Source organism: Leopardus geoffroyi, chromosome D1, assembly GCF_018350155.1.
Source record: "Leopardus geoffroyi isolate Oge1 chromosome D1, O.geoffroyi_Oge1_pat1.0, whole genome shotgun sequence".
In the NCBI taxonomy this organism is placed as follows: Eukaryota; Metazoa; Chordata; class Mammalia; order Carnivora; family Felidae; genus Leopardus; species Leopardus geoffroyi.
Genome location: NC_059329.1, coordinates 115183857 through 115210158, shown reverse-complemented (window position 1 = coordinate 115210158; position 26302 = coordinate 115183857). Strand labels below are relative to the sequence as shown.

Sequence of the window (26302 nt, the reverse complement as noted above, 5' to 3'; positions counted from 1 at the left end):
CCCTCAGCGGCCCTAAGCACACCCCTGGCCCGGCCCCTGGACACAGTCAGGAACACGGTGCCTCCCTCGTCCCTTGGGGCAGGAACGTGAACCGGGAGAGAAGACCCCTGCCTGTGGACGGAGGTCTGCGCCCCGTGGACGTGGGTCCCTCCCTGTGGATGAAGACCCCTCCCTGTACATCACGGTCTCTCTTCGTTGATGGAGGTCCCTCCCTGTAGGCGAAGGTTCCCGCGCCCCCTCCCCCCCCCCCCCCCAGCGGACCAGGGTCCCTTCCCGTGGATGATGGTCGCTGCCTCGTGGATTTGGACATTTAATACTTGATCACTGAAACTGAAGACATAACGTGGAATGCCAGGGGCAAAGCGCCCTGCCCAGTGGGGCTCATGTCTTGGGGGTGAGGGCTGGGATATGGATTCATAGAAGGTGACATTCGTTTGTTAGTGAGAAGAGCAGTGGAGTGGGCAGGCTAACAGGGAGAGGGGGTGGGGGCTGGGGTGGGAGCTCAGATGGGTAATAGGGGGGCACATCTGAGGAGCTGGATGAACCACTCACCTGGGGCACGGAGGGTGGGCCTGCAGTGGTGGGTCCTGGTGAGGGCAGGGTGGGAGTCTGGAGGCCAGGGAGGGGTGTGCAGGTGTCCACGGAAGCGGGAGCAGGATGGATGGGTTCTGCCTCACCAGGATGGTTGTGGGGAGACAGAGGTATCCAGGGTCACTGGGGCTCAATGAGTCCCTGGAGGAATGTGGGTATCACTTCCTGAGATGCTTCAGGGTGCTGAGTTTGGTAAGGAAATCTAGGATGTTGTTTGGCCAAGCTGCATTTGGAGCAGTGTTTCCAGATTGTCTAGGAGGCAGTCAGGTGGGCCATCAGCAGATTCCTGGGTGTTCTCTAAGGCCTGGGCTGGAGAGCAGGGAGGGGCTTGGGCGCAAGCTGATAGTTAAGAGAAGCAGCTTCACCCTTTGGCCCCACAGGCCACCTCCAGGACCCCCTGCTTCCAGGGTGGAGGGGCGGGCAGCAGGGTTCCCCCAAGGTCGTGCCAGCCTCTGCCCTGAGTAGGGAAACCTTGGTCATGGGTAAGAAATGCCAGAGTGGGTGAGTCTAGGCCAAGGTGCATCTCCTGGGCACCCCTCCTCCACCGCCCCTGGCTCTATCCTCTGCCTGGCTAAGCCCCACACTCCCAGGAGTCCTGACTAGCAGCGACACAGTCAGGACCTCAACCCCTGCAGGACCCTCCCTCCCGAGTGAGGCAGGAGCTAGGGCCTCCTGGCGCTGGCAGGGCCTCAGGACAGGGGACAGGGGACAGGAGCCGTGTTGGGTGGGTGAGGGACTTTGGATGGAAACCAACAGGCCTAAGGTCCGACCACAAGCTGGGCCTAGCCACATGAAGAGCTTCCCCGCCATGCACATTCGTGGGACCCAGGGGCTGGAGATGCCAGGCTGCAGCAGGGACCACGGGATCCTCCTGCTGGCACTGTCCCCCCCACCCCAGGGCAGCCCTAGCACCTACCTCCTCCTGCATCACAGGCTCATTAAGCCACATTGGTCGTCTCCGTCGCTAAGAGGATGGAAAAGGAAGCCTGGCTGTGACACCGTGCAGCAAGGCTGTTGTATGCATGTGTGTGCACCAGCGTGCGCCCCGCTGCACACCCAGGCCCTTGCACGATGGCTGCCGGCTGGACCCACCCACCCCAGCAGGCGGAGCACACCTAGTCCACGTCCCCCGTATGTGCGCTCTTGCTCTCGCACGTGTGCATGACCCTGACCCCAGTCCAGGGCGGCGTGCTTGGGCCCCTCAGCGGCTCCCAGCACAGGCACCTGTAAGGGTCTGGGTCCCCCGTGGCATGTGGAGTTGGGGTGGGCAGCCTGCACAGGGACAGGTGTGCTGATATGGGGCCTTGCCAACCAGGAGCCTCATTCCGGGTCTGGCAGCAGCCTGCCACTCGGTGTGTGTCCCTGTGGACAGTAAGGACCTGGACAGGATGACGTCTGAGGCCCTGTCACGGTGACTGGGGTGAGCCCGAGGTGGGGGTGCCCCCCAGGTGGGCTTGTGGTCTCTTGCCCTCTGCACACACCCAGCTGTGCTGGCTCATCTGCCTACTTCCTGAGTGGGTTCCCATTCCAGTGGGTCAGCCCCCCTGCCCCTTAGACCCCCTCACCTCCAGCAGGCGAGGAGAGGGTGCTACTCAGGTCCTGCTTTGGGCGTGATTGGGGCTGCTGCAGAGGGAAAGACCGGCAGGTAACCCTTCCTCCCAGGGGTGGAGCACAGGAGGGCCTCGGCGGACCAGACGGGTCTGCAGCCAGTGGCCCACATCTGGATGACTGTCTCCTGGGAAGGATCCAGGCCCAAGGGGAAGGGCCTACCCCTCTAGGGCCCCGTGGAGGGGGCACCTCCCATTTCCATCCTGCTGAGCCTCTTCCCTAGGCCTTTGCCCAGAGTCACACATAAGGTCTCGGGGTATGGGGCTCATGGGCGTGGAGTTCTGGGGCATCGTCTACAAGCTGTTTGGGAACCTCATCCTCCAATAGTGACTGCTCAGGTGGGGCAGGTAAGGTTGGAGGGGTGCTTGGGGACTGAGCACAGAGGCTCTGCTGGAGGTGTGGGGATGCCCTTGAACCCGGGGTTTGGCTTTTTGTTCAGGGATCCTGAAACACCAGGTGCAGGGATCACATGACCTGTCGTCACGCACCAGGAAAAGGTTTCGTCGTTTCGTTCCTGTCCATGGAAATTGCCCCAGATGGAGGAAGGGTGGGTGCGTGAGGAGCCATTCCTGGAGGGCCTTCCAGCAGGCGGGCTGACCGATGCCTCAGGACCTCCAGTCTCCCCTCCTTCCTTCCTTGGCGACTTCCTCATTCTCAGAGCATGTCTGAGCCTTGTCCTGGGTGCCTTTGCATCGGCTGGGCCTCTCTTTGAAATGCTAGAGTTCCTCTTTGTCTGTCAGACTCCTAACTGTTCCTCAAAGCCCATGGGCACCAGATGCACCGTTTGCCCAGCACTCCCCTCCTGAGAACACCCTCCAAACTTACAAGCCCCCCTCGCCCCTCACCCCCATTAGCTCAGCCCAACCACTGGGTGGACCTCAGGAGACCTGGGACTGGCCTCTCTCTCAGGGCGGGTGTGTCCTGGGCAGCCCTGCCGGCCAGGCCGCCCGCCAGGTGACTCATGTCTCTGGCCCCAGATGCACCCCTCTTCCCAGCTGGGCTCGGACCCCTCAGCTCCTGGTTTTTCTTTGGCTGAGGCTGGGCCGGGTGGGGTCTGGAGACTTAGACCCCAGGCACTTGTGAACCAGACAGCAGGGGGGGGTGGCAGATGGCAGCCCCTAGGGCATGGGGGGCTGCTGAGGCCAGGGCAGTGGGCTGGGAGCACAGGATGCCTTCACCTCGTGTAGAGCTCGGTGGTGCTGTTGACAGGGTGGGAGTAGCTGGTTCCCCACCCGCCTCCGGGCTGGCAGGGTGTGGCTGGAAGATGTCAGACAAGTGGGCAGTTTGGTGGCCTGGAGTGGGGTGATGTGACAGGCAGGCTGCGTGTCCTGCCCAGGACATTAGGACAGGGATCAGCGGGTGGATGGGAGGACCCAGAGGAGAGTCTGAATAGGGGTCCCCTCAAACACCTCCAGGTACCACCGAGCTGGGGGGAGGCAGCTGCTGGCTTCCACTCCTCCTCCGTTCCCAGATGGGTCCCAGGGACATCACCCGAGCGTTCTCTGCAGCAGCCCGAGGGGCTGCTCTCCTGGCAACAGTCCCCCGCTGTGCTGCGGCCACCAGGCAGGCGGCACAGCCCCTCACCCTGCGCGGCAATCCTGACAGCCCTCGCCAGCCCTGCCTTGGCCAAAACACCAGACAGAAATGTGCAGGCGCGCTGGGACCCAGGAGCCTCTGCCAGTGTGGCCCTGGGACCCAGTGTGAGGTCAGGGGCCGCTGGGCCAGGGCAGGCCCCAAAGACCAAGCCCCAGAAGTCAGGGAGGACTGGCCCCGGCGACTCGGGGGCAGTGAGATTGCCACCGTGCCTGGTCAGTCTGCCCCAACCAAGGAAGAGAGGATCTACGGGACCCCACTGGGCCCCTTGCCTATATCTGGGGAGGGCAGGGTCCTGAGACAGTGACCAGCTCTGCCCCCTAGTCACACCGAGAACACCTGCCAGGATGGGAGTTCCCCAAAGAGGAGTTTCACGCTCTCGGGGGAGGAAGGGGTGCTAGAGGGGAAAGCGAACTGGACACACACGCATGTCGCCTGCGTCCTCACAACCCGCTCACACGTGCCCTGCGAAGCCCACACGTGACACCACATGGCATGGGCGTAGGGAGACCTTAGCTGCGGCACAAGAGGCTCAGCAAACAGGGGCTGAGACTCTGGGTCTCCGGGGAGCCCCTGTGGCGCGGGGAGGGGGGCAGGGTCCCCGTCTGGCAGCATCCAGCCAGTGGACGCCTCTGTCCAGGAGACGATGCTCGCACCTGAGTTTTTCTGATGTCCTTGTAAGTGCGATTTAGATTTAGAGCATGTACATTTTTAAAGTTTTTATTTTTTTTTTCAACGTTTATTTATTGTTGGGACAGAGAGAGACAGAGCATGAACGGGGGAGGGGCAGAGAGAGAGGGAGACACAGAATCGGAAACAGGCTCCAGGCTCTGAGCCATCAGCCCAGAGCCCGACGCGGGGCTCGAACTCGCGGACCGCGAGATCGTGACCTGGCCGAAGTCGGACGCTTCACCGACTGCGCCACCCAGGCGCCCCTAAAGTTTTTATTTTTTAAGTGGTCTCTACAACCCAATGTGGGGCTCAAACTCACAACCCCTAGATCAAGAGTCTCATGCTTTACTGACTGAGCCAGCCGGCCGTCCCTGTTGTATGTACTTTTTTTTTATATGAATATATATATTTAAAATATTTATTTGTGAGAGAGAGCATGAGTGGGGGAGAAGCAGAGAGGGGCACAGGTGAGCTGAAGCAGGCTCCATGCCGTCAGCACAGAGCCCGACTCGGGGCTCAAACTCACGAACCACAGGATCATGACCTGAGCGGAACTCAGACGTTCAAGCGCCTGAGCCGCCCAGGCGCCCCTGTGTGTACTTTTTCATACACGGTAGTTTTTTTAGACCTTAAAAGTAGTTCTGTAGTAACAATTTCAGCCAGCCCTGATTATCCCTCAGAGGTTGCCTCATTTTGGAAAGGTCCCTACATTGCTGATTTGCGGACGCAACAAGACACAAACTGAGCGTCAGAACCCCACATGGGGCCCGCCGGACCTCGGCTAACTTATTCTAACATTCCCAGGGAAGCGACTCCAGTAACAGAGCATGGGGGGAAATCAGAAATAAAGAAACAGGAGATTCTTACCAAGTGATGTCACAAAGCTACACCAACAGGTAGCAGGCAGGCATTGGCTGAGCCAGGCTCAGAACAGGCCTTGACTGTGCTGACCGGTGACAGCCAGAGGTGGTGTCATTGACGTGACAGGGACCCCCCTGTGCTCCGTCGGATCTGCCGATGGGAAAGGAGTAACTGGATTTCTGGCTGACTCCACACACAAAGCCCGAGGTCCAGACAGATTAAAACATGACACTTTTGAAAACATTTATTCATATCTGAGAGAGAGGGAGACACAGAATCCAAAGCAGGATCCAGGCTCTGAGCTGTCAGCACACAGCCGGACGCGGGGCTCGAACCCACGGACCGTGAGACCATGACCTGAGCCGAAGTCATACCCTTCCCTGGCTGAGCCACCCAGGCGCCCCGAGAAATGGCATTTACTAAACACCAGCAAATGCTGAGAATATTAGCGGGCGATAAGCAAGTGTCCTTCCTCCTAACCGAGATCCGCGAGCATATGCGCTGGAGGGAACAGTGGTTACGAGGGATCGACTCAGGCTTCAGAAGCTCTGCGCTCAGGAGACCCAGCCAGAGGTAAGCCGGCCGCCGAGTAAAGACGTTTGCAGTGTGGCACAGGCTTCGTACGCAACACACCTACAGAAGTCCCCCAGGCAGATGAGAGGAAGGCGTTCCATGTACCACAAAAACGGGCGGGGGCGCCTGGGTGGCGCAGTCGGTGAAGCGTCCGACTTCGGCCAGGTCACGATCTCGCGGTCCGTGAGTTCGAGCCCCGCGTCGGGCTCTGGGCTGATGGCTCGGAGCCTGGAGCCTGTTTCCGATTCTGTGTCTCCCTCTCTCTCTGCCCCTCCCCCGTTCATGCTCTGTCTCTCTCTGTCCCAAAAATAAATAAACGTTGAAAAAAAAATTAAAAAAAAAAATTAAAAAAAAAAAAAAAACGGGCGAACGGCGCCAACAGGAAAAATCACACCAAGGGGAGACCCAACTGGCCAAGAACTTTGTGAAGAGGAGTACGTCACATCAGTGCCAATAGAAACCACCAGAAGAGGGCAGTTTGCCTCATTTGGGCTGGAGTGTTTCACCCCACCCCCCGGTCGCGGTGGAGAGGGGAGCAGTGCTGTCACGGCCGGCCCCCAGGCACCAGACGGAGCGGCGGGGTTCAAGACGCACCCCCCCCCCCACCGGGGACCCGGCGGTCCCGCTGCCGCCTCGCATCCAAGACAAGAGGCTGCGGGGCCTTGCAGAGGTCTGTGCGCGGCCACGTTCAGAGCAGCGTTAACTCACAGCAGTGAGACGGTGGAAGCGACGCCGCGTCCACCGACGGGGAACGGCTGGACGCGGTCCGTCGGCACCCAGGACTGTCGCTCGGCCCTGACGAGGACGGAGGCTCTGCCACCTGCCACCACGTGGATGGACCCGGGGGGACGTGATGCTCACGTGGGATCCCCTCACACGAGGCCCCTGGAGTCTCCAGGTTCCCGGAGACGGAGAGCGGACGGTGGGCGCCGGGGCTGGGGGAGGGGCCGCGGGTTCGTGTCTCACGGGGACAGAGTTTCCGTTTGGGAAGATGGAAAGTTCTGGAGACGGAGGGTGGGGACGGCCGCACAACGGCGTGAACGTGCTCAGTGCCCCTGAGCTGCGCGCTTAGAGTCGGCGAATATGGTACTTTTTAGGGGCACCTGGGTGGCTCAGTCGGTGAAGCGATGACTCTTGGTTTCAGCTCAGGTTCATGATCTCACGGTTCGTGGGTTTGAGCCCCTGAGTCGGGCTCTGCCCTGACAGTGCGGAGCCTGCCTGGGATTCTCTCTCTCCCTCTGTCGCTGCCCCTTCTCCTGCTGTCGCGCTCTCTCAAGGTAAACACTTAAACAAAAGAGTTGGTACATTTTATGTTACGTGTATTTTGCCACAGTAAAACGAAAGAAAGATGTGCTTGAATCACACACACGTCCCACCCCAGGGCCACATGGGACAAGGGGAGTTACAAGGATTTTCATCTCTGCTGTGTCTGAAGTTGCAAACGTTTGGAAACCACCTGAGTGTGCTGTGAACCGGTGAATCCGATGGGCAGCCTCGGGGGGATATGTGTGTCAAAGGCCAAGCTCTGGACTCCGGACTCGTCCTCACGGTCGCCTCTGCTCGTTGCAAAAATCCTCTAAAATATCCGAGGGGTTTGTCTGTTTTTAAGGAGCGAGCCACAGAGTGGAGAAAATGGCAGCAGGGACTGCACAGCAGACGGGTGGCGGGTGTCCCCGCGTGGCCGGAGGGCCGCCAGGCAGGAGGCCGGACCTCTGGGCAGTGTCCACCCCGCAGGCGCCCCCATGTGGCCGGGCAGCCGGAGCAGCCGGGTCAGAAGGAGGTTCCTGGACCCGGAGGGGGCGTGTCCGGGCGAGGCCGTCAGGTCTGTTTTGGATGTTTTCACTCCGAGGAAGCTTTCAGGGCCTGTCTGGGCCTGAGGAGCAGACACCCAGATGGGGTGCGCACCCTGGGAGGGCAGGCATGCCAGCTCCACGAGGCTGGGGGCAGGAGGGGCCCAAGGCAGCAGACCCCCGGGAGCACTTCTGGGGCCCGTGGCACCTAGCTCCCTCAGCCCACGCGCCTGCAGCCTTGCCCACAGCCGGGGTCAGTCCAGTGGGACGTCTGGCCAGAGTGGGCTCAGGGAGCTGTGGGCAGCGGGGCGGTAAGAAGCGGAAAGCCCACCTCCACGGTGTCCTCTGTGCCCCCCACAGACGGGGAGCTCACCGCAGAGAGTGGCGGAGAAAGCACCCCCCACCGGCCCCGCTGGCCAGAGGGTCAGCCTGGGGAGCAAGGTCCCCCCGCCGCATCCCGTGTCCTCGCTGCTCCAGTCCCAGCCCTGCCCTGTGCACCGTGGCTGGCAGCCCAGGCCTGCGGGCAGGAGCCCATCTAGGGTCAGGGCGGGCAGCGAGGCTTGGCTGTGGGTGCCTGAGGTGGGGCAGGGCCCAGGATCAGAGGCATAGGGGTGGCAGGAGGGGCCGGTGAGGGCCACCTGAAGCTCCCCATTCCTCCCTGGAAAGCCTGCTGGTGTGGATGTGACCACCCCCCACCCCGGCCGGGAAGCCTTCCCCCGGCCCCATGTAGGTGAGGACACCAGCCCAGCCATTGAACAATACAGTTTATTTCAGACTTGGCCTCCACTCAGGCCCGGGGTTCCTGTGGTTGGCTGGCCAGGCAAGGACACGTCGGGCTCCCACAGCGCCCAGGGCCACCCTCCAGAGCCTGCCCACTGTCCCCGTGCCAGGGGCCAAGCTGGGACCAGATGTGCTAAGGAGGGGCTGCACAGCAGTGTCCCTGCGGGCACAGAGGGGCGATGGACGTGGGTGCTGATCACCCACCAAGCAGCTCTATTCTACCTGTGTTATTGCATGTATACGCTTGTTAGAATCAAAGGGTGCTGGGAGAGGCGGGAGGGACCCCTCCATGCGCCCCCATCCCCGTCCTCCCCGCCAGGCTCCCAGCTGGCCCCAGGACAAGGAGGAGGCTCAGGGCAGGAAGTGAGGCGGTCCCAGCCTCGGGGGCTCCCCTGGAGCACAAGCCGGGTGAAGAATGGGAGCCCCCTCCCCAGACCGGCTTTTGGGCCGTGTGTCCGCCCAGCCAGGGTTCAGGTGATGGGCAGGGGTGGCATAGAAGGTCTGCCCCTGTGACTATTTGACTCAGGGCAGCCCCACTACTCCGGCCCTGCCCAGGTGGAACACCCCCCCCAACCCTGCCCAGCTACAAAGGGCAGAAATGGGGTCCCACTGCACCGGCTCCGCCCAGATGGACCTCCCCCAACCTTGCCCAGCTACAAACAAAGAGCAGAAATGGGGAGAGTGAAACAGCCGTACCCTTTAATGTCTCCACACGGGCTGGGCCCTTGCCAGAGCCCGTCCCAGACCCCTACCCGGCCCTGGGGCCTCTCGGCGCAAGCTGGCGCACATGAGTGGGTCCGCTGTGGACGCACCTGCCCAGAGGCGGTGGGCCACACTCACAGTCCACTCTTTCCACTGCCCCCGGCCAAGACCCCTGCCCCAAGCTGGAGCTCTGTCTTGTGTTCCTCAGTAAACTCTGGAGCCTGGGCTCCTTCTGCCCCAGAGATTGGGAAGGAAAAGTGCTGGGGGGCCAGTGAGGGGGCCTGGTTTCCATGGCTCGCCTGTCCAGCTCTCTCCCTCTGCGTGTATGTGGGGGCAAACGTGTATATATGTGTATATCATGTATGTACGTATGTATACATAGCTGTGTGTGAGCTCGGCATGCACTACATTCCCGAGGTCTGTACAGGAAGTGGCTGGGCCCCCCACCTGGGCACCAGCCATCATTTTTTCCGGGCCAGGAAGGCCACACCAAGAATTAGGGCTGCGGCTGCCACAGCCACACCCCCAGCCACCAGGAACGGGGTCAAGTTCTCAAAGGGGCAAGGGCCTCGGCCCCCTGGGCCCCCGCTGGGGGCTTCGTCCTCCTCAGCGCCGTCCCCGGGGCCCTTGGGCTCGGGGGTTGCATCCGGGCTGCTGGGGGCTGCAGGGGCCGGCTTCAGATTGCTGTGGTTATTGAGAAGCGTAGGGTCTGCCTTGGCAGGGGTCTTCTTGGCAGTCGGTGGTGTGGGGGCTGCTGGAGGCTCCTGCTTCTCTGCCTGAGCCTCCTTCTTCCCAGGTTTAGCCGAGGGAGCTTTGCCATCCACAGCTGGCGGGGCTCTGGCCTCAGCAGCGGCCTGGGGAGCCTTGGTGTCGGGCTTGGGGCTACTGGCCGACTTCCCTCTGGACTCCATGGCGGGTGGTGCTGGCAGGCTTCGTGGGGTGTGCGTGAACAGGCAGGTGGCTGGACCACAGCGGCTCAGGACAGCTCACTCCTGGGCATTATCTAGGCCTGGAGAGAGACACAATGAGGCTGTGGCCAGAGACTCAGCCCTCCTGTTCAGCCCCTACCACCTTGCCCCCATAGAGACCCTGTCCAGTTCTCCGGACCAACCCCCAGCTCTGGATGCTTGCTCTCCATCCAGAGAGCACCCCCGACCACTCCCTGAGAAGCCCCTCCAACCACACAGGCAGAGCCTCTGGGCCCTGAACAGGCTGGGGGTGCCAGAGGAGACCGGCCAGAGACCTCAGTTTCCTGCTTTGCAAAATGGTCCTGCCCATACACGTGCTGTTTCCATCTGACGCCAGGGTAGGGAGGCCCTTGATGGGGAAGTGAGACCCCACCCGGCCCCGAGGAGGGTATGTGGTCAAAGTAGGGCATGGCAGCTAGGGTGCGCCTGGGGCAGAACCAACCAGATACCGTCTCGGGAAGACCGGGTCCAAGTAGAGAGGGGGCAGGGCAGGAATCCAGAGTCCGGGCTCTCTGGTGCCAGCAGGGTGGGTGTGGGCCCAAGGCTGCCACAGCAGGGATGCAACACACCTGAGGTGTCTCCCCAGGAGGCTGGAGAAGCCAGTCAGACAGGCAGTGACAGGCCTGTGCCTCCTGGAAGGCATCCGCCCCTCCCCAGCCCCTGGTACCCACCCCAAGGACAGCTTCGCCTGCTCCAGCTCAAGGGCAGGGAGTCCTTCCCGAGTCTGAGGCTGTGCCTGCCTCTAGGGCAAGGGGGGCGGTTTCCTGGTGTGAGCCTCGAGTGGACAGACCACGTCAGTCAGTCCCAGCACCCTCAAATCTGGGCCAGGGCAGAGCATCGGGGCTCGGGGCTGTAGGAGAGGCCTGGCCCAGACCCTCAGTGTTTGAGTTGGGGGTACCGGGGACACTGGGCTGGGCCCGAGTTCGCTCTCCCCAAAGACCGGGACACCAGCCGTCTGCCTCTCCTCCGTGAGGATTAGAACCCCCCAGCCCCTCCTCCCGCCTCCACCCCCACCTGCACGGGGAGAGGGCGCCCACTGGGAAGCAGCAGCCCAGGTTTTCCACCCAGGCCAGGCACACTAACCACACCTGAAGGTCACCTGTAGGTCACAGCATGATGGGGGTGTCCTGAGAGCAGCCCAGCTGCTGGCCCACTTCCCAGGGAGCTCCAGCGGCCCCGCAAGCCCTGCTGTTCTGGATGGGCATCCAGCTGCTAGGCGCCAAGTTTGCAAAGGGCAGGTGGTCTGCCTCCCCACCCCCCCACCCCCGTTATTTTTGTCTCACACTGACGTCACCCCCCTCCCCCTCCCAGGAGCCGCCGGGCTGGAGCGAGCCAGGGGCCCGGCACGCGCCCCCAGTGACCTTCAAGGCGAGAGCCCGCGATCCGCCCCGCGGGGCCGCCCCGGCCCCAGAGACCCCAGTGCCTTACGCTGCTGCTCCCGGTGCTCCCACCTCGGCGCTGCGCGCTCACCGCGGGACCAGGGCCGGCGGCGGGCGGGCGGCGGCTGCGGCTGCTGCGGCTGCTGCGGCTGCGGGGACTGGGAGTTTCCCACAATGCACTGCTCTCAGCGCAGAGAGCCGAGGGGGCGGGGGCTACCTCGCCGCCGGCTCCGCCCACCCGCAGCCACCCGGGGGGGCCCCCAAACCCAGCTCCGCCTTTGATCCCTAAGGCGGCTTGCAGTCAGGAAAGCAAGGGGTGGACGCTGCCCTTCCCGCACCCCCAACCCAGCCAGAGCAAGAGTCCGGTGGTTAGCCCAGGCCTGGTGCCGGTCAGCGGGTGGGCGGACAGAGGGAGGTCTGCAGGAGGGAGGCCAGTCCCAAAGAGAAGGCTGCCCTCCCCCAGTCGGTTCCAACAGATCTCAGAGAAGAGGGTATCTACTTAGAATATTTATTTATCTTCTTACAGGACAAGACACAAAAAGTTACAACTTCTTAAATCTCTTCAAAAGAAAAAAATATAATTCTGTAAGCAGCAGCAGCAGCTTCCAAGGTACAGATGTGGTGGGAGAGGACAGCTCCCAGGAACAACCGTGAACTGGGTGGGGGGGGGGCCCAGGCCTGAGCCCCAGGTAGTGTCACTGGGAAGGGGCCTCCGGGGAGGGAGCCCGGGTGGGGGTACACAGCACCAGCACATCAGGATCAATCACCAACACAATCACGTGGCCTGGGGTGGGGCGGAGCGGGGGTGGGGGCAGGCCGGCTTCAATTCACAACATCAATGAAAGAGGGGGGTCCCGGGAGGGCAGAAGTTCTGGAGTGTGGTCAGGGGCCTTAAGAAGAGGCCCAGAGAGTAGGGTGGGCCCTGGGAGGGCTGAGGGGGCATGTACTGCCCCCAGAAATAAAGTGGGTACCCCCAGGCTCCTACTGGTCCTCATGCCTGCCCTCCCCACTGGCCAATCTCAGACCCAGGGCGGGGGGCGGGGGGCAGGGGGGTGTCTCTGAAGAGGGGTCTGCTGAGAGGCAACAAGAACCAGGCTGGAAAAATAAATGCCTGGATGGGGTCAGAGGGGAGCCTAGAGCACACGGCACAAACACGCACACATTGCCTGGCCACGTGGGTAAGGCCGGCGGCCCTGCCACAGCCCCGTCTCTGAGAGGCCAGGCCGGTTGAGGGCTGGTGGACACGATCTGCCCCCCAGAACATTCTCACATGCACACAGACCTTATACACCATGGGTCCCCAGCCTGGGGTGGGGGTTGAGAGGCCCCACCGGGAGGGATGCTGGGTCCCACAGTAGAGTAGGGGGGCTTGCCCTGGGAGTCAGAACCCAGTGACCCCCCTGCACCTGGGACTCCTGGCTCAATATGGGGGGCAGGAGACCTCCTGCAAGGCTGGCTGGGGGGCAATGTGGAGTCCGGGCTGAGGCGAGAAGGGCGACGGCAAGGGGAGGCTGGACGGATGGACACAAGAATGGACAGAGCACTTGTGCTCAGCAAGTTAATAAATAGGTTTGTGCGGGGTCCCCTTTGTAGACTAGGGGCCAAGCCTCGGGGACGAGAGCTGGTAGACTGGAGGGTAGGGTCCCGCTTGCCCAGCCCAGGCCTGGGGGCCCCAGCCCAGAGACCAGCTCTGTCCCTGGGGGTGTTCAGGCCGGGGCGGAGCTGTGGCGGGGGCTGGCTCCAGGAATGTAAAGATTTCTGCGCTTTCTACATAAATACGACGTTGATCCCAATGGTCGTGCAGGCAGGACCCCTCAGGGGCCCCTGTGCGCACCACCCACGTGGACCCTGTGCCCCTCCTCTGCTTCCCCCCCATCCATGTGCGGAGAGGCAGACAGAGACTTCCTCTCGCTCAGTCCTGGGCAGGCCACCCGGCTCCGGCCCCGCTCTGGTCCCACGCGGCTGGAGGGCATGGGTGGCCTCCGGGCTCAGTGCTGGGGTGGCTGCAGCAGCCCCAGTAGGGTCTCGGCGATGCCCAGGAAGTAGACCACTTGAGCGATGCCGAACAGCGGGGCGATGACCAGGGCACGGCAGTAGGCACCCTTCAGGAAGGCCGAGGGGCCCTCGTGCCTCAGGATCTTCCTGTGGGGGACGGGGCGGTCAGTGCTGGGGCCGGCCCATCCCCCGCCCCACCCCACCCCCACGGGGCCTTCCCACCTGGCACAGTCCAGGAACCCAGTGTAGGTGTCCTCGTTGACTCCGCGCTGCAGCGACTGGAGTCTGGTCTTCACCACTGCGGGGCAGGCGGGGGGAGAGGCGGGTCGTGCAGATCAGCGTGGGGCCCTGCCCACCACCCACCCCACCCCTGGGCCTGCATCCCCAGCCGTGGCCCCGGCACTGACCATCACAGGGGTTGACAGCCACGGCAGCCGTGCTCCCAGCCACACAGCCAGCCAGGAAGGAGACGTAGAAAGGAGACTTCTCCGCGGATGCCGGACGGCCCAGCTGGTTCAGGTTGGCAAAGAGGGGGAAGTAGACGATGGAGAAGGGGACGTCCCTGTGGGGGGGGGGGGGAGGGAGGGACGCTGGTGACCTGCGGGTGTGCGGTGGCCAGGCCTCCCTCCTTCCTCCCCTGACCCTCACCGTCCCCCGCCCCACCGACCTGAGCAGTGTGGCCCCCAGTCCCTTGTAGAGGCCGGCGATGCCCCGGCTCCGAAGCAGGTCCCGGGTCAGCTGGGTGGCTGTGGGCCGGGGGGTGGCCGTGGCCTCCACGGAGGGCTGGGCGCCCCCTTGGGCCGACAGCTGGGCCTGGGCAGCCAGTATCTTCTTCTGGGCGGCTGGGGAGAGAAGGGATGGGCCTGCTTGCAAGGGGGGGTGGGGCGCCGGGAGCGGGGCCCTGGCTGTTGCCCCCGTCCCAGCTCTGCGTCCCCACCCTGCACCCTCACCGAGGCGGCCGGCGTCCTGAAGCTGGATCTTCAGCATCTCCATGGGGGTGGTCACAATCACCTGGCAGGTGCCAGCTCCACAGCCCGCCAGCATCTCCTTAAACAGGGTCAGCTTCTGCCTGCGGGGAAGGAGTAAGGCCCGAGGCGCAGAAGCTGAAGCCCCTGCCTCCCTGGGGGTGAAGGGTACAGGGAGTGGGAGAGGCGGACGCAGTCCTGTGGGGGTACAGCGCCCTCCAGCCCTGGCACCGAGCCCAACAGACAGATGGCCCCACGAGCAGGGCCTGGGAAGGTGGGAGGACCGTTCTCACGCACACAGCCCTGGAAAAGCTGGGGGTCTCGAGTACCCAACGGGCCACCCTTTCGGTCCCACCCTCGGGTGACAGGGGAGCTGGTCAGCACCTCCCAAATCCCACCCCGCAAGGGGCAGTTCACAGTGGCCAGGGGCCAGGACCACTGGGGCCTAAGCACCACTGACTCAGCATCCGCTTCCCTCCCTGGGCAGGAGGCGGGGAGGGAGTCAAGGTGAGGGGCCCAGGAGAGCAGAGCTTTTGTCCTTTGTCAGGAGACACACACCCCTCCCCCTCACAACCTTGGCCCCCAGCCCCTCACCCGTCCTTGGAGAGCTGATATCGAAAGAAGTCGTTGGCGGCCAGCTTGATGGCCTTCTCCGGGGTGACGAGGGTCAGGTTCACGGCGGCTCCTGTGGGGTTGGGGAGGCTCTCAGCCAGCACTAGCCTCCCAGCTGGCAGAGCCCTGCCCCCGTCACTCCTTGGCCCGCTTCTCCTGCCCTCTCACCCACATTGGTGCCAGGCGGGGCAGGACCGGGTAGGGACAGGAGCAGTGCCTCCTCCAGGCTCTCTTCTCCCCCTCCCAGAGGAGCACCTCCCCTGGAGGACGGGGTGCTCACGCTGCTGGGGCCAGGGCTGCTGGGGAGGCAGCGGCGAGCCCCTTGAACGGCGTCTGGGCAGATCCAGGCCTGAGGATTGTCTCCTAATCGGCTTTGCAGCAGCACCCCCACCCCCTCCCGTCTCCCGGCACAGATGGAGCCCCACCTGCCCAGAAGACGAGGGAGAAGGCTGCAGCCACCGTGGTAGAGACACCGTGTCCTGCCATGCTGGCAGGCAGTGGGGGTGGGGGCGGTGCCGCAGAGGACTGCCCTCCCCGCGGGTCCCACCCTGTGTCGTTGGCCCAGCACCCAGACCCCCGTGGGTCACGTCCACACCCACACACCTGGCCCAAGCGTGCCGCCCTGCCTGGTGCTGCCACCTGCCTCCCAGCTCCTAGAGCCGGGCCCCTCTACCCACGCCTGCCCCACCCCCGGCCTCACCTCGGTACATGCCAAAGTAGCCCTCCGAGCGGACGGTCTTGATGAGGCAGTCAGACCTGCAGCCAAGGGGAGGGGGTGAGCTGGGGACCAGAGACAGAGCTCCCCAGGCCTGCCCTGCCCTCAGTTTCCCCTTTTGTGGAACAGGGTGAGGGAGGCAGGAGCAGGGCTTAGGAGTCTGAGCCTCACCGCACTGCCCGCTCCCCCCCCCCCGCCCCCGCAGGCTCACGAACTCCCCCCCCACCCCCTCCCCCTCGCACACTCACATGCTGCTGTACACGCGCTGGCCATTCTGCTGGTTCTGCAGCCTGGTCTTGGCCAGGTCGATGGGGAACACGCAGGTGACCCCGATCAGCCCGGCGATGCCGCCATTGATGAGCTTGGCTGGCAGACTGAGAACAGAGGCAGCGTCAGGAGAGTGGCCTCCCCGGCCATAGGTCAGGACACACGGGGTAGGGTGGAGCCAAGACCAAAGGCAGGGTCGCGTTCTGACCTGATCTGCTTATCAGCCATTTAACTGAGCGCGCCCAGGTGGGAGCCGGAGAGGTGGACGGTGGAAGACGGATGGACGAGGTAGAGGCGGCAGAGGGTGGGCGGGACAGAGGGGGAGGGGCGGTCCTCCACTTTCTGGGGAATTTCAAAACCACCACTTCTCTTCTAGAAGAGGGTGAGGAATCAGCAGAGGGAGGAACAGACCACACAGAGGCACATCAGGGAAGTAAGCTTCCCCCCCCAGGCGCCCTCCCCAGCTCTCGTGCCGGGTCACCAAGCCCCTCACCCACCCGTGGCCCCATCTCTAGGGCCACCTGCTTTCCCCGCAGCCACCCCCCTGCCTGTGAGTCCTCCCAGCTGGCCTCGCTCACGCTCACACACACTCACGTGCACACTGAACACACACGTGAGCGCACTCTGCCTTTAAAGGGCCAGGCGCCTCTCGGGGAGTCAATTTCCCGGCCGGCCGGGCGTCTCAGCCCTGGACTGCGGGTGACCCCCTCATCCTTGAGCAGCGGCGGCTGGTGCCTGCCCTCTTCGGGATGGGGCTGGAGGCGCCGAGGAGCCCCCCAGCCCGAGCTCAGCTCACAGCTACCCAGGTAGATGACACCACGCCAGGAGCCGGCTCCACTGCCGTGGCTCCTCTAGGACAGACCCCTCCCCGCAGACAAGCACCGTGCTCACCCACCCCAGCCCTGCACCCACCCTCCGGTCCACCCTTCCCAGGAATCTCTCTCCCAGACACACGGACACACACACACACACACACACACACACACACACACACAGACCGGGGCTTCGGAAGCTTCAGGGGTGTTTGGGGCACAGGCTAGGGGGCAGCTGGGAGGGGATGGCTGGCTCTCTGAGGCTCGATGTGGTTGGTTCCCCCATCCACCCTAGGGGTTGGAGGAGACAGGGCCCCTCTCACTAGGCGCCGGGCAGGAAAGCCAGAGCCGAGCTCAGGGCCTCCTGTCGGGGGCCCCCCAGAGTCCTGGGGCCGGCCCCGCTGCCTCTGCCGGGGCCCCCACCCGCAGCACTGCCGCCCAGGGTCACAAGGCTGGCTCACACCCGTGGTCCCTCTGAGGACTGGTGACCTTCACCTCGGCTTTCCCAGGCCAGCCGACCCCGTGTCCCCGGCCCTCCGGCCCCATCACCTCCGAAGCCCCCAGTCCCGCTCACCCCGAGGACGGCACTCAGCTCCTCCAGGACTCCAGCCCGCGGGGCTCACGGAGGAGATCCAGTGGCCGAGGGAGGTGCCGGCGGCACGGATTGGCCGCTGGGCGGGGCGGGGCCGGCCTTGGGGGGGCGACTTTCTCTTTCACTTTGGGCGCGCCTAGGCTCCCCACAGCCCTGGGAGAAGGGATGGGAAGGGGTGTGACGGCTTCAGAGAGGCAGGGCCAGCCTCAGAGATTTGATCGGCCTGAAGGGGCGGTGGGCCTGACTCAGGCCGACCTGGCCAAGCCAAGCCAGCTGCCCACAGGCACCCCAGCCCACGGCTGCCGCGACCCCAGCTGCCCAGTGGCTTTCCGTCTGCAGCCCACAGGCTGGATTTGTCTAGGACTCTGGGACCCAGAGAATGGGGCGCTCTCTGTGCCCAGGCACCCTGAGCACAGATATGGAGAATATCTGGTCCCTAGGGGGGTGGGGGCAGGAGTCTGTGCCCACTCCTCTTTGTGAAACTTGTATGTTGGATGAAGACACGTTTCGTGGAAACCTCACCCTAGGGCACAGGAAGACGAACCTGTTTACTAAAAACACCAGAGAAGGGGTGGCTAGGTCTCCAGAGGCCACTGGCTGCCGCCCATAGGACCACTCACCTGCCAGGTCCAGAGGGCATGAGGACTGGCACTCCCAGAGCCCTCTGCCCTGCCAAGGGCCCCCGACGCACACGCCCAGGGCCTCAGTCCTCAGGACCTGCTTCCCCAGGCCCTATCCTACAGATAAGGGTGTGACCTCTGAACTTCAGCCTGACCTTTCCCTCCCCACCCCCACCCCACCCCGCCACGTATAGGCTGGCCACAGCCAGCTCCCTGCTGCCCTAGGGGCAGGGTCCGGGTCCTCCCTCTGGTCTCCCAGAGGTCTACTCCTGCCCTCTGGGGAACTGAGTGAGCCCTGCCTCCTGGAGCATCACCAGATCCCACCTCCCATCCAAGGGAAGGGACCCCTGGGTGACGGGGGTCCCGAAGTCAGACAGACTGTCAAGATGAGGAGGGGAGCAATGAGGCAGGCCCAGAGATCCCAAGCCTGAGAAGAGAGTGAGTCCTGGGGCCCCACATCACAAGCCACAGGCTGCAGAATGGAACAGGGAAGACGGTCGCTGGACCGACAGCCGTGACATGGAGGGGCTCTGCCTGGGGAGACTGGCCAGGGGTCCAGTGGACCCGAAACCCCCTCTGTCCGTCCTCACTCTGTGGTTCCCACCCCTGCTTATGAGACAGCTGCGGAAGGCCTTCCCTCTGCCCCTCTCGTTGCCACAGAAACCCGGCCTCCAGAGCCAGGCCTGAGGCCCAGGGCTGTCCGTCCTCACTGTCCCCTTCTCCACTTGTGCGGCCAGGTAAACTAAGGACCTGAGCAGGCTGGGGCCGGTGCTGCCCAGAGACACCATTCACGGGATGATTCCGCTACTTCCAGACCCACCCGGGGAGAAAATCTCCCACCAGGGAAGCTGCGGAGCTCCCCTACCCCCACGAAAGGCGATGGGGGTGACGCTCAGTCTGGCACTGGCCGCAGGCTCCCCATTCAACCCCCCCTCCGCCCCCCGCTAGTCCCGTCCCCGTTGGAGGGGGCGCTTTCTATCCGGTCAGAGGGGCCCCAATCCGCAGACAAAGGAGGCTTGGGTTGGGGGCTGCGGACTCCAGCTCAGAGGCCGGCTCAGGCCCCCCTGTCCCTTCCTCTGGAGGGGGATGCAGACCGGGCCCGGGCGGTCACGCTGCCCCCACCAGGCGATGGCGACTCCAGCCACGCACGTGTCCACACAAGTCCGGCGGGGGTCCCACGTGTGTGCCCCCCCCCCCCCGCGGCCTGGCCTCTACTGCTTGGGCAGTAGCCCCAGCTGTACCCACCCCGTGGGGACACGTGTGCGCGGGGAGCGCGCCCGGCACGGCCCGGGGTCGCGCACGGCCTCCCACACCCGGGCGGCAGCTGGTCGGAGCATCCGCCGGCCCGGGACACCCCACCCCCCAACCCCGGAGGCGCCTTGTCGGGGCAGCTGTCACCTCCCCCGGCCACCTCGGCGCCCCTCGCCCCCGCAGCCGGGCCGCACTCGGGTGGACGCCGCAGAAGGGACAGGCCGGGCGGGCACTCACCGCGCGCTCTGCCGCCGCCGCCGCCGCCGCCGCGCTCGCCTCCCCGCCGTGCCGCGCGCCCGGCTGCTCCGAGGCGCGGAGACGCGTCCGCTCGGCGCTGCGCGCTCCGCCCCCTGCCCCCGGCCCTCGGCAAGCGGGCTCCGGCTCCCCCTCCCGGCCGCCGCGGCCACTGCGCCGGCCCGGCCGCGGCCCGGAGGCCCCAAAAGGCCCTTGCTTCGTCTCTGGGCCTCGCGCCCCCGCAAGGGCCAGGGACCCAGTGATTAGTCCTGCCGGGTCAGCAGGTGGCAGAGAATGCTGCGACGGCGGTGTCCTAGGGCAGGGTGGTGTCCCGGGCCTCGCAGTAGGTGCTTGGAGAGATGGGAGCTGGCCCGGCACCTGCCCGCCAACAGGGCTGACGCACCACCCCGCACACAGCTGACCCTACCCACCGGTGCCTCGCCGTTACTTTGCACCCGTAGCCCCTCTCCCTCCCGGGCACATGGGAGCAGCAGGCGAGCAGGTAGTGAAGTCTTCACACAGGGCCCCATCCCAGCTGAGCCCAGGCCTCTGATCTCAGGCCACCCGCCTTCCACCCAACAAATAAACTGAGCTCTGAGAAGCCGCCAGAACAGTACATATGTGTTACACGCGGTAGGGGCGAGGGGAACAGGGAGTCACTGTGCCCACACACGGGGAAGGCACCCCCTGGCCAGGGTGCATCGGGGGCCAGCCCAAAGTCAGTGGGGTCTAGGCCTGGGCAGACTCTGGGGACGGTGATGCTGAAGGGTCCGGTGGGGCCAGGCCTGTGCGCTGGATGCTGTCCTCATACTTCTGGCGGCCGAGCTCCAACACCGCCCTCACCTCTTCGGCTACGTCCAGCCGGTCACTCTGCTCCAAGGCCTGGACGAGGCGCCCCACGGCCCCCGGCTGCCCGGCCTGGCGCTCAGCCCAGGAGAAGAGCATGTGACGGATCTGGCCGTCCAGGTCGTCCCTGGGGGGGGGGGGGGGGCAGGGGGAGTGGTGACCCAGAGGCCCAGCCACCACACCCAACGTTCTGCTCACCCTCCTAGGGCAGGTTCCCTGCTCCCTAGGTGGGATGTGGCCAGACCCTCCCTTTCCTGCCCGTTGGCCCTGTCCCCACCCACCTGGGGCAGAACTTCAGCCAGCCTCAGGGAAGGTCCTCCTGGCGGCTGCCAGGACCCAGGCCTGAGGCTGGTCCAAAGCCAGCATTAGCAGGCCCGGAGGAACTCACCGGAACTCATGCCTGATGCGCTGCAGCTCACGGTAGGGCATGCCGAGGTGCAGGGCCACAGCTGGCCAGTCGGGGCCCAAGCGTCCGGCCACGTTCAGCAGGTTGCTCTGGGTCAGGAAGCCGGTCTCAGCATCACCCAGGTTCAAAGGTGCCAGGGAGAGGCCAGTCCCCTGCCCCTGCCCTGGCGCCTTGGACCCCCTCAGTCTCTGTGAGGAGGAAGGGGTGCAGTGAGCCCTGCCCTCTGCCCGCCCCCCTCCGGCCTCCCCGCTCCCGGCCTCTGTGCCACCCGTGCCCCCTTCACACACACCGCCCCCCACCCCAGGCCACACCGGCAGCTTGATGGGCAGAGTGGCCATCCACGGGCTGTCTGTGCCCTTCCGGTGCCGGGCCGCCTCGGCCTCCTCGGGCACGTCCTCGGGCACTGCTCCCCGGTAGAAGGACACCTGGGGACGGGATGAGGTGGGGCTCAGTGTTCTGGCCTCTGCCCAGGCAGCCTGGGGCTCCCTGCCCACTTGACCCACCTGGCCCCTCACAGCCTGAGCCTGTCGGTCCAGGGTCGTGGTCACATACACCTCCTTCACGTTCTTCAGGTGCGAGTAAAAGACAAAGCAGACCCTGCCCTGCACGCAGTCTGGGCGGTCTGGGGGCGGGGATGGGTTCAGCGGGGAGCCTGGGGAGCAGACCCCAACGTCCACCCACCGCCCCCAAGGAGGGGGGGTGCATACCAGCATCCACGTCAATACCCTTCTCGAAGGCAGCGAAGAATTTTTCGCCCTCGAACATCTCCACCGTGTCAGAGGGCTCGGGGCCTCGGTACCGCTCCAGCAGCCGCCGCAGGGTGGCATCCACCTGGGGGGGGGGGGGGAGGGGGGCGCCCGCTGGCTCGGAGCTCAACGCCCGCACCCCCGCACCCGGACCTCACCCCTCGGCCCTGGCAGACGCCCACCTTGCTGAGGGGCAGACACTGCAGCAGCACCTGCTCGGGGTCGCGGCGTCGCTGCAGCGCGATGAGGCTCACGCGGTGCAGCCGCAGCCTCTCCCAGGCCTTGCGAGCCAGGCCCTCCACGCGGGTCTTGGCGGTGTACCAGAGCCAATACCTGCGGGGCTGCGCGTGAGTGTGGCCCGGACGAGCGTCCTGCGGGGAGGGGCCGAGGGAGCGGGGGTGGGGGGGGGGCACTGACCAGGAGAAGTGCGTGACCCGGAAGCGGGCATACAGGTGGGTGAGCTCCAGGGCCACCTGAGTGGTGATGTCATCCCACGTGGCTTCGGGAGGGGTCCGGTACAGCAGGTGAAGGCGCGAGCGATCCAGACTGAGGCCTAGGGACGCGAGGGGGTGGGAGGCTGAGGCCGCCCGCGCAGGGGCTCCCCGTCCGAGCGCTGCCCCCTCAACCCAGCGGCCAGGAATTCGGGTGGGCCGGCCGGCCGCACGGCCGCCTCTCACCTGTGACGCCGGGGGGCAGAGGCAGCTGGACTGTGACCGGCTGGAGGAAGCCGGGGGGGCCGCTCTGGGAGAGGCAGAGCAGGGGGCTGGCCGCCGCCCCGGGCTCCTCCAGCAGGGCCCGAAGCTCCCCGCTGGCCACGCGCACCACCTGGGGCAAAGAGGCCACCTGAAGGCTCACCTTTGTCTCGAGGCGGCCCCCGCCGCCCGCCCTGGCCCTGCCCGTACCTGCATATAGACCTGCCGAGGCTCATCAGTGGCCCCAGGGGGGAATGTGACCTTGACCCCAGGGTGTCCCGAGGAGTACAGCAACGTGCCCTCTGGTGGCACCAGGCAGGCATTGGACACGGGACGCGAAACCACGAGGAACCACGAGAAGTGGGGCACCTGGCAGTGGGCCCAGAGCCGCTGGGCACGGGGGACGGGAGTCAGAGGGAACAGGGTCAGAGCGGGGACGGGGTCTGGGCAGAGCCGTCGGGCGGGGGCGGGGGGGGGGGTGGGGAGGGCCACAGCGGCTCTCACCTTGGGTGTCTCTTCTTCCAGATGAGTCTCCAGGTCACTCCAGCTGTCATCATTCAGGGTCCTGACCACCACCTCACGGCAACGCCGGGCCCGCGGGGGCACGAAGAGCAGCCACAGGCCCACCTCCTGCCAGGCAAGGGTGGCGTGAGCGCTGGGCCCAGGCCTGGGCCCTCATCACCTGCACCCCACCCCTGACTTGTTCTGGGCGTGCCTGCTGGAAGGCCACCCCGTGGGGCTGCAGCTCCAGGACGTGGCTGAGCAGAGAGTCGTGGGGACCCAAGGGGACGAGTCGCGGCTCCGGCAGCCGCAGTCGATAGCGGATGCTGACAGGGGTGGCAGTGGCCCCAGCAGGGAACTGCAGGCGGACGCCACAGGCCAAGGTCACCGAGCAGCCTTGGGGGGTCACGAGGAAGCTGCATGACAGGGCGGACATCCAGTCAGACCCGGAAGGCATGTGTACATCTGAGTTGGGCACCCCTAGGAAACCGTGGGAGACCCCGGAGGCATGAGCAAGGTGTCCATCAGGGACAGGGTGACAGGGCCAGGACATGCTTCTCTGGCCCCATCTCTCCTCCCCAACACACCTGTCCAAATCTGAGTTCAGGAACAGTCGGGGCATTTCTGGGAACGTCGGTGTCCCTATGGAGGGACAGGAAAGCTGTTAGAACAGCCATGGCACCTGCCCCCTCGGCCTGTCTGTGGCCTGACCTCCCCCAGCAACAGGCCTACCTGGGGGACTGGGGAGGGCAGGCGGGGCCTCGCCCAGGGGGTTCCCCCGAAGGCGCACAAAGGGGGCGTCCAGTAGCTCAGGAGGCACGTCCCGGAGCTGGTTGTCCCTCAGATCTAGTCGGGTGAGCAGCGGGAGGTGGGCCAGGCTGGTGGGCACCGAGGTCAGGAGGTTGCTGTGCAAAACAAGCAGCCGCAAGGACCGCAGCCCCGCTGCGGGCAGGTGCCAGCTCAGGGCCGGCAGAGGGCCATGCAGGGCCACCCCAGCCCTGGCCAGGACGGGACACTCGCACTAGTCCCGTCTCTGCCCGCTCCGGCCAGACTCAGGGGGCTTGGGAAGTCTGTGCAGGGGCCTCCACAGCTGGGGAAGGGAAGGCAGGCAAGGGTCACCTAGGGGGGTGGAGGCTCCGAGGTGGGCCAAGCCTGTGTGTGCAGGGGCCCCTGTGGAGGACAAGGGGGCCCACGTGAGAGTGGAGGCCAGGCACTCCCCGTCAGGCCCAGGGAGCCAAGAGGGCCACGGCTCCTACTCACCAAGGGAGGCTGGGAGGCTCTGCAGCCGGTTGGAGGCCAGGTTGAGCTCGGTGAGGCTGCTCAGGCCTCCAATCTCAGGGGGCAGAGTGTCCAGAAGGTTCTGTGAGAGATCGAGGCACTGCAGGGTGGACAGGGCTCCCAGCGCTTTGGGCAGCGTTCGCAGGCAGTTGTGGGTCGCATAGAGGAAGGTGAGGGCGGGAAGGGCGCCCAGGGCCTCAGGGAGCTCTGAGAGGTGGTTGTGGGAGAGCAGGAGGGTGTTCAGACCACGCATCTGGGGGATGCAGCCCGGCAGTGTCTCCAGGCTGTTGAAGCTCAGGTCTAGGTGGGCCAAGTGGGTCAGGCCACTCAGGCCAGCAGGCAGTGTGGTCAGGGAGCCCCGGAGGCAGGCCCCCAGCACATCCCGCTGTTGCCCACCTGGAAAGGGGAAAGGGGAAAGGGGGAAGGCAGATGTGGCCCTCAGAGCCAAAGTCAGGTCCCCGCTCAGAGGCACAGACTTCTCCTAACCCCACCCACACAGGGACAGACTGAGACGCCAGCAGACGGACACTGCAGGCTCTTCTGGGCTGATAGCCGTCACCCACGACCTGCCCCAGGAAAGACAGCCACGCTAGGGTCGGCTGGGAGCTGCGGTGTCCAGGAGCCCGGGCCCAGCCAGCTGCACCATGTGAGGGGGTGGGACCAGGTGGGGCTCACCTCTGAGGACCAGGGAGCGAAGATGCCGCAAGCTGCACGGCACCTGGGCCAGGGTGGTCTCTAGCAGCCGAGGGTCCTCGTGGCTGCTCAGTTGCACGAACTGCACCTCCAGCAGCTGCGGGGACTGCCGGGCACACAGGTGTAGCAGCCGCTGGCAGCCCCCAGGGTACAGGTCCAGGCTCAGCCGGCTCCCAACCAGGACAGGGGGGTCCCCGGGTTCTGCGTCCACAGCATCCACAGCATCTACAGCATCTTGTGCGGCATCTTCTGTAGCAGCTGCCTCGGGCTCCAGCCCCTCCGCCACCGCAGCCATCGCCCACTGGCCGTCCTCGGGGGCCAGACATGTCCCAGCCTGCCAAGCAGGCCTGCTCAGGCAGGGCCTGGGAAGGCTGCAGTCAGGGGGAGGAGTGGGAGGGAGTGGGACCGGGCCCTCCTCCTGCTCAGGGGAATGGAGACTCCGGCTGGAGGGGAGTCCTTGAGCCAGGCCAGCCGACCTACAGAGCCCAGGGCCTCGGCTGCACAGATCTTTGCTGGAATAGGGCTGGGAAATGAGCGCCCTAGAGCTAGGAGGGCAGCACGCAGGGAGACCTGTGTGTAGAGGAGCCTGGGAAACCTGCTGGGGCAGATGTAGTGGGAGAGGAGGGAGAAGTGAGGCTTCACATCCCAATTCTGGACATTGGCACGAGGGACTCCTAGAGCTGTCAGCTCATCCTGGCTGTCTCCCTTCCCCGCCCCTTTCAGAGTTCTGGGTCCAGCCCCACCTCCAGCCTTCACACCCAGGAGCTTTGACCAGAGGTCAAGGACTCTTATCTGCCGCGTGGAGGCAGTGGCCCAGACGTGGAACAGGGTGATTGTGCCGGCATGTGTCAGAGAAGCGAACGTGTGTGTGGGGTGATGGGACCCCACTTCGTGACCGCTGGAGGAGGGTTCTCCCACGCTTCCCGTTCGCATCTCGGTCGGAAGATGAAGGCAGTGGTCTGCACACTCAGAGCTCCGACCGCCTGGGGGCCGGTCCTGGCCCCGAGAGCACCCCCGACCCCCACCGTCCCCACCGCCCGCCAGCACCCCGCGCATACCTGCCTTCCAGGCTGTGCGCGGTCCCCGGTGCGCGTCCGGCACCGGGTTTCCGCCGGTGAGTTCCCGGAGCGGGCCGGGACTCCCGGTCCCGCCCAGTCAGGACACCCCTAGCTCTGTGGTGGGACCGCAGGCAACGGCCTCGGGGTCCCTCCCCGCCCCGCCTGCCCTCTGCCGGCCTGCAGCCCTGCAGACGCGGCCGCGGACCCCAACCGGCAGCCGCCAGCCCAGCTGCACTCGGCTTCCTGTTAGTCTGTCTCAGTCCAGCCTCTCCCGCCGCGAGGGCCCGCGTAGCGGCTGGGAAACCCGCCCTTTCAGAGGTTCCTGGCCCTCAGGCCCGCCCTGCTCCGGAGCTGGGCATTCTGGGCCCCTGTCAAAGTGAGCTGGTGCAAATCTCGGCACGGAGGAAGGCTTTGGGGGCCGATCGCAGCTGCTGCCAGAAGCCAGAGCTCTAAATGGGCCACTTCCCAGCCAGCCTCAGGGGCCTCCTTCTCCCTGGAGCCT

At 65.1% G+C, this 26302-nt stretch overlaps 3 protein-coding genes across 10 annotated transcripts; all 3 read right to left on the bottom strand.

The window, feature by feature from the left end:
• Positions 1-9145: 9145 nt before the first annotated feature.
• On the bottom strand, positions 9146-11709 carry CEND1 (cell cycle exit and neuronal differentiation 1). 4 transcript variants are annotated; one of them, XM_045486407.1, is made up of 2 exons: positions 11567-11709; positions 9146-10179 (listed from the first exon to the last, which is right to left on the bottom strand). In XM_045486407.1, exon 2 carries the CDS (start codon positions 10079-10081, stop codon positions 9632-9634), a length of 450 nt encoding a protein of 149 aa, XP_045342363.1. In that variant the 5' UTR covers positions 10082-10179; positions 11567-11709; the 3' UTR covers positions 9146-9631. The 4 variants fall into 4 exon arrangements, with proteins under 4 accessions (XP_045342363.1, XP_045342364.1, XP_045342365.1 ...); XM_045486408.1 differs by having other exon boundaries at positions 11590-11690; XM_045486409.1 differs by lacking the exon at positions 11567-11709 and adding an exon at positions 11227-11333.
• A 302-nt stretch (positions 11710-12011) lies between these two features.
• SLC25A22 (solute carrier family 25 member 22) lies at positions 12012-19696 on the bottom strand. Of its 2 annotated transcripts, XM_045486405.1 has the most exons (11): positions 19584-19696; positions 17458-17628; positions 16280-16443; positions 16053-16178; positions 15790-15845; positions 15072-15162; positions 14463-14581; positions 14180-14354; positions 13920-14074; positions 13735-13810; positions 12012-13659 (listed from the first exon to the last, which is right to left on the bottom strand). In XM_045486405.1, exons 3-11 carry the CDS (start codon positions 16297-16299, stop codon positions 13506-13508), a joined length of 972 nt encoding a protein of 323 aa, XP_045342361.1. In that variant the 5' UTR covers positions 16300-16443; positions 17458-17628; positions 19584-19696; the 3' UTR covers positions 12012-13505. The 2 variants fall into 2 exon arrangements, with proteins under 2 accessions (XP_045342361.1, XP_045342362.1); XM_045486406.1 differs by lacking the exon at positions 17458-17628 and having other exon boundaries at positions 19584-19667.
• Positions 19697-20186: 490 nt separating this feature from the next.
• PIDD1 (p53-induced death domain protein 1) lies at positions 20187-26270 on the bottom strand. 4 transcript variants are annotated; one of them, XM_045486404.1, is made up of 16 exons: positions 25801-26269; positions 24725-25076; positions 24032-24445; positions 23504-23713; positions 23359-23413; positions 22986-23187; positions 22775-22900; positions 22481-22660; positions 22256-22403; positions 21996-22131; positions 21761-21911; positions 21558-21663; positions 21336-21454; positions 21144-21257; positions 20815-21020; positions 20187-20553 (listed from the first exon to the last, which is right to left on the bottom strand). In XM_045486404.1, the coding sequence occupies exons 2-16, from the start codon at positions 25035-25037 to the stop codon at positions 20310-20312; spliced, it is 2724 nt and encodes a 907-aa protein (XP_045342360.1). In that variant the 5' UTR covers positions 25038-25076; positions 25801-26269; the 3' UTR covers positions 20187-20309. The 4 variants fall into 4 exon arrangements, with proteins under 4 accessions (XP_045342360.1, XP_045342358.1, XP_045342357.1 ...); XM_045486402.1 differs by having other exon boundaries at positions 21540-21663; positions 25801-26268; XM_045486401.1 differs by having other exon boundaries at positions 20815-21257; positions 21540-21663; positions 24725-25113; positions 25801-26270.
• Between the last annotated feature and the right edge of the window lie 32 nt (positions 26271-26302).

Bases quoted from the DNA above. Each gene is read 5' to 3' on its own strand.
- CEND1 (XM_045486407.1), bottom strand. From the start codon at position 10,081: ATGGAGTCCAGAGGGAAGTCGGCCAGTAGCCCCAAGCCCGACACCAAG.
- SLC25A22 (XM_045486405.1), bottom strand. From the start codon at position 16,299: ATGGCTGATAAGCAGATCAG. The intron at 14,355-14,462 runs GTGAGGGTGCAG...TTCTCTCCCCAG, and splicing joins TCAGGACGCCGGCCGCCTCG to CCGCCCAGAAGAAGATACTG. The intron at 13,660-13,734 runs GTGGGAAGGCCC...CGTCCCCCACAG, and splicing joins GGGTTCCTGGACTGTGCCAG to GAAGATCCTGAGGCACGAGG.
- PIDD1 (XM_045486401.1), bottom strand. From the start codon at position 25,037: ATGGCTGCGGTGGCGGAGGGGCTGGAGCCCGAGGCAGCTGCTACAGAA. The intron at 22,132-22,255 runs GTGAGAGGCGGC...TCGCGTCCCTAG, and splicing joins TCTGCCCCCCGGCGTCACAG to GCCTCAGTCTGGATCGCTCG. The intron at 21,664-21,760 runs GTGGGCGTCTGC...CCCCCCCCCCAG, and splicing joins AGTGTCTGCCCCTCAGCAAG to GTGGATGCCACCCTGCGGCG.